This window comes from Condylura cristata, unplaced genomic scaffold, assembly GCF_000260355.1.
Source record: "Condylura cristata isolate star-nosed mole 26May11 unplaced genomic scaffold, ConCri1.0 scaffold00011, whole genome shotgun sequence".
In the NCBI taxonomy this organism is placed as follows: Eukaryota; Metazoa; Chordata; class Mammalia; order Eulipotyphla; family Talpidae; genus Condylura; species Condylura cristata.
In genome coordinates, this window is record NW_004567112.1 from 54,981,687 (window position 1) to 54,987,510 (window position 5,824).

Consider the following 5,824-nt stretch of genomic DNA (forward strand, 5'->3'; position numbering starts at 1 on the left):
GCTCAGCCCACTGCAATCTCCCTTAGCCTCCCGTTCCCAACAATCACTCCCCAATGCTGCTTTGCCAGACAGTGTAACATGATGCCAAAATACCAAAAGAAAAAAAAGGAAAGATTTTTCTCTTTTGAGTGGCAAAGATAAGACTCAACTGTGGTTGTTGCTGCAAGAATCTGTGTTCTATCTAAAGTGTTCACCTTTCTGTTTTTCCAACAGTGGGACCAGGAAGACATCCTTGGAGAGCAGTCTACAGCAGCTAAAATGCCATTTCACCTGGAAGCTGGTGGAGAGAGAAAATTCCTTGGATTATTTTGAAGACAGAGTGTGCAACCAGATTGAGTTCCAAAACACTGAGTTCAAAGCCACAATGTGCAACCTGTTGGCCTACATAAAATCCTGCAGAGGCCAAAATGAGGCAGCCCTGGAATGCCTACAGCAAGCTGAAGCGTCCATCCAGCAAGCCCACGATGCTCATCAAGCAGAACTCAGAAGTCTGGTCACCTGGGGAAACTACGCCTGGGTCTACTATCACCTGGGAAGATTCTCAGAAGCTCAGATGTATGTAGACAAGGTGAAACAAGTCTGTAAGAAGTTTTCAAACCCTTACAGTATTGAGTGTCCTGAGATATACAGTGAGGAAGGGTGGTCACGGTTAAAGTGTGGAAAGCAAAATGAAAGTGCGAAGGTGTGTTTTGAGAAGGCTCTGGAAATGAAACCAGAGAACCCAGAATTCACCACTGGATTTGCAATCGCAGCTTTCCGGCTAGAGGGCAAACAAGTACATGTGAATCCCTTGGACACTCTGAAGAAGGCTATTCAGCTGGATCCTAACAACCAGTATGTTAAAGTCCTCCTCGCTCTGCAACTCCAAAGGATGAATGAAGAAGATGAAGGAGAGAGGTTAGTGGAAGAGGCCTTGGAGAAAGCTCCGTGTGCAACAGATGTCATTCGCCAGGCAGCAAAGTTTTATCGAAGCAAAGGTGACCTGGATAAAGCTATGAAACTGCAGGAAAAGGCTCTAGAGTACATGCCTAACAACTCTCACATTCATTTCCACTTGGGGTACTGCTATAGAGAAAAAGTCCTCAACCTGGAAAATAGGGGCATAAACGGGAGGTATGATAAAAGGAAGGAGTTACAGGAACTAATAGGGAAAGCTGTTTATCATTTTAAAATAGCTGAAGAGAGTAGTGGAAACTATTTCTGTGTTTGCTCCATTCTTGCCACCCTCTATATACTAGCAGGTCAGTATGACGAAGCAGAGCATTACTTTCAAAAAGAATTCAAAAATGAACTTCATCCCATAGCCAAACAGAGGCTCCACTTGCGTTATGGCAACTTTCAGTTGTATCAAATGAAGTGTGAACACAAAGCCATCCACCACTTCATAGAAGGTGTGAAAATACACCAACAATCCACCGAGAAAGAAAAAATGAAAACTAAGCTGCAAAAACTTGCCAGGAGGCTCTCTATAAATGGAGCCGATGCTCAGGCTGTGTCCCTGTTAACTTTTCTTCAAGAGCACGATGGAGAAATGCAGCCAGAGGGCCAAAACTCTGAGAGGGTTTGGGCTCCCGAAGCCTCATCCCATCAGCATCTGTAGCTGAGAAGTGAGGACCAGGGAGACAGAAAGCTGGCAGGAGCTGAGCCCCAACACCAGGCTGAGACTAACATCTTAATAACTGATATGGCAAAAAGAGGGAAGGCGTTGGACATGGGCTATGTAAGACATTAGATCTTCATCATTCTTACCTTTAAAAAAGAAATGAGGGCCCTCCCTGGTGGAGCAGCAGGTTAAGCACAGCACCAAGAAGCTAAAGCCACTTCAGCATGAGTTCAATCCGCACCCCAGAGGTGACCCACATGGCATGGCAGACCTCTCCTGACCCGCCCGCTGCTCCCCTCAGCAGTGTACTTAATAAATCGGCCTGTTCTACTCCCCACTCTGTCTCTGGTGAATCCTCTCACCGCCCCTGCACCTCTGGCCTGTACCCCAGTTCTGTATGCACAAATAAATAAATCTTTAAAGAAAGAAAAAAAGAAATGAAACTGGCAAGTGCCTTGAAAAAAAAAAGAATTAGGTCATGAATAAAAGATTGTCAGCACTACAGTGGCAATTGTATCACAGTATATGAATGTCTACCTTCAATAGACACAACACTATCAGTCACACATTTTAATAAATAGTCAAGGCCTCCCTGGTGCCACAGGGGTTAAGTCTCAGCACTCTGTAGCTATCAGCAGGCACTACACCACAATTTCAATCCTGGCCAAAGAGATGACAGAAAGCAGACCTTCCCTTTCATGCCACTGCTCACCTCAGCAGGGTAGTTCAGTCAATCTGCCTGTTCTGCACCCCATTCTGTCTGGTGATTCCATCTCACCCTTCACCCCCACACACACCTCTGCCTGTGACTCAGTTATGTATATGTAAATAAATAAATATTAAATACATGTACATTAACAATTTTGTTAAGTAATGAAAATAATGTATAAAATTCAAGCATCTGATAATAAAATTCCAACTATTGTATCACTAGCTTCTATATTACTGTTGTATGTACTTGAGACCATAAGTATTCACAGTACAAATTTTTGATAAAATAGTGTAGATGTAATTAATAAAATGTGGATGTGACAGAATATAAAAGAGTGTTGTAACTTTTCTGAAATTGTGCTGTGTCTTTACTCTTTCATCGCCCCAACTGATAAATAAAATTACAACAAGATGACATGTCCCCAATAATCCTGACTGGTCATAATCCAGAAACACAGCAAACACATTTTCTCTATATTCCACTCTTCCGCTCCCACAGGCTCTCACCTGCACACTCACAGTATCTGCCAGCACTGACCTGAGGCTGCTAATTGCTCTCTCCCCATTAACATCTGCTGCATTCATCCACATTCTCTTTTTCCTCTTGACTCCATATTGAGAAATGAGGAGGTATCGCAGATTCTGTTTATGCCCCATCAGGAGGCCATAAGAAATTTGCCCAATTTACAGTAGGAAAGAAGAGAACAGGACTAGATCCCACCACGTCTGTCAGGTCCCTCCTGTGTCTTCAGGTGAAAATACAAGTCACGGGGACACAAAGGGGCTGCAGGCCACTTGACAGAGAAAGACAATGTGCTCTCCAGGAGAAGGCTGAGTGGCTTGACTAAGTTTCACCTGAATGGATCTGGTGCCTGGGGAGGGAATCCTGATTGTTGTAGTGAAAGGACTCCTGGTTGTAGTGGTAGGGCTCCTGGAGGCCTTGGAAAGAGCTACTGGGATCTGTGTTAAAAGTGTATTTCTCGGCCCTCCCTGGTGGCGCAGCGGGTTAAAGCACAGCACTCAGAAGCTAAAGCCACTTCCACATGAGTTCGATTCCCGCCTGCCCCGGAGGTGACCACATGGCGTGGCAGACCTCTCCTGACCCGCCCGCTGCTCCCCTCAGCAGTGTACCTTGTTAGTCAGCCTGTTCTGCTCCCCACTCTGTCTCTGGTGAATCCTCTCACCACCCCTGGGCCTCTGGCCTGTACCCCAGTTCTGTATGTACAAATAAATAAATCTTTAAAAAAAAAAAAAAGTGTATTTCTCTTGCACTGCTGTGTCCTGTCCCCTAAACCTTGGCTGCAACAAATGCCTTGAGGTAAATGTGAGGGCCAGTTTATTACCCTCTCCATAGTTATGTGAGGACTCAGAGACAATAAATGATTTTTTAAACATTCATTCTTATTTATATATGCATACTAGAACTGGACAAGGGATGGGATGGTGAGAGGATTCACTAGATACAGGGTGGAGAACAGAACTCTCAGAGCCATTGAAATATACTGCTGAGAGAGGCAGCAGACCAGACAGGAGCCGTCTCTTGGGCCATGTGAGTCACCTCCCTGGCTGGGATGGAACTCATGCTGCAGTGGCTGGTGATAGGTTGATAGCACTGAGACTAACCCCTGTTTTACCAGGGAGTTCCTGCTCAAGACACTAAATGATTTGGAAATGAAAAATAAGGATAATCATTTAAATGTGCTGTTTGAGTGCATATCCCTCACCTTCTCTGAAATCTCACTCTCCACATATAAAATATGGGACCACACTGACTGCAATGGCTTCAGTTCCCTAGCACTTTACATATCTCCCCGGGTTGGACATTGGACTCTCCTCATGTACTCACCTGGTGAATAACAGGCACCTGAGTTTCGGTCATTCAAACAACAAATATGGACTGAGTCATCACAGATTACTTGCACTTCTGCGTTGTCGTCTTGATCTCTGTTTCAGATCATAAATCAATTTCACTTTGATTTGAAACAAAAAGTCCTCTGTAACAACCACTCAGAGGCAGGAGGACGACACACGTGATGCACAATCTACACACGCTCTCTCTAAAGCTGCTTCAAAAGGAACTTGAGGCACAGGAGAATGATTTCCAAGTCTCACCTGCTTGGACACAGCTAACGAAACAGCCCAGAACCAGACTGCCATCATGAGGTGGGTGAGACAGAAATGCTTACTACCCTTGACTATGAATGCACATGACAAGCTGAGCTTCTGGGGTGCAGGGAAGATCCTCCGGCTGCCTTTCAGTGTAAACTAAATTTCCTCAATGAACACAATTCTCTTCTGTGTTATTTCACTATAAACAGAGGAATTCTTAACTTCTAGATAACTCAGGGATCTGGCAGCCAGGTTCTGATGAAAGGAGATTGGCAGGAGAGGCACAGAATGGGTGGTTCAAGTTAGACCCAAGGAAGTTCGTCTTTATGGACTTTGTAGCCATTATTCTCTTAGGCTGAAGAGTAAAGCCACGCTTTCTTCTTACAATTCTAACAGGAATCATTTCTTTGCATTATACATTAGTAAAGATGGAATCGAGAATGCAAACCCTATTCATATTGAGTACATTTTAGCCTGTGAAATAATTAATCATTTCCAGGTGAGGAGTCAGAAGAAACAATTATTATACATGGGCATCTTTCCACGTTAAAGCAAAGCTTAGATGTGCTTGCCGCCATGAGAGTAAGTGAGCAGCTGGAAGCATTGACCTTCAATCATGAGGACGAGGTCTATTTTCAAGTACTAGTAGGATCTCTAGATTCTGAAGGTGGAATTGTTTGCATTGGAATGGTGGGACGGGGGGGGTGTTAGGGAATGACTAGGAGGGCACATGGGAAACTTTAGGGGTGATACAGATAGCTGATAGGGTGGCTCTGCTTGTGGTATTGAACTATTTATTATCCATGTGTCAAAACTCAACAATCTGTATTTTAAATTGGGTGCATCTTATTGCATATAAAGGACAGTTTGTAAATTTCATCTTGAAAAAAATTCATAGCAACCTGCTAGAGTTCTTTCATCAGCATGGCAGGAAAGGGGATATTTTCTTTTTACAATTGATTTCTACTTACACTCCTTTGTCAAATAAAATGCTTGTTATGACTTCTATTCTTTGTAACCTAATATATGAACTCTCCGGGACAGTGTCCCTTGTGTCTTCAAGAAGAGCATGTATTCTGCAGATGTTAGATGGAGCATCTGAAAATGTCACTTGAGTCCATCTGCTCTGGTGTACTCTTAAGTCCAGTGGTTCCTACTGGGCTTTCTGGATGGTTGATCTATACATCGTTGAATTTATAGAAGTGAAGTCTCCTAATCATATTTTATTACTATCTAGTTCTTGCTTCAGTTCACTGAACATTAGCTTTATATGCTTCATTATTCCCATGTTGGGTGCATAAATATTTTTTTTTAAAGATTTATTTATTTGTGCATACAGAACTGGGGTACAGGCCAGAGGCTCAGAGGCGGCGAGAGGCTTCACCAGAGACAGAGTGGGGA

The 5,824-nt window shown here is 43.6% G+C and overlaps 1 protein-coding gene across 1 annotated transcript; it reads left to right on the forward strand.

Moving 5' to 3' along the window:
- Window positions 1-349: 349 nt before the first annotated feature.
- On the forward strand, window positions 350-1,752 carry IFIT2 (interferon-induced protein with tetratricopeptide repeats 2). The gene is given in 2 exon segments (XM_012723530.1): window positions 350-1,556; window positions 1,559-1,752. Coding segments are annotated over 2 exon segments (1,245 nt in total). The 5' UTR covers window positions 350-364; the 3' UTR covers window positions 1,612-1,752.
- The last annotated feature ends 4,072 nt before the right edge of the window (window positions 1,753-5,824 follow it).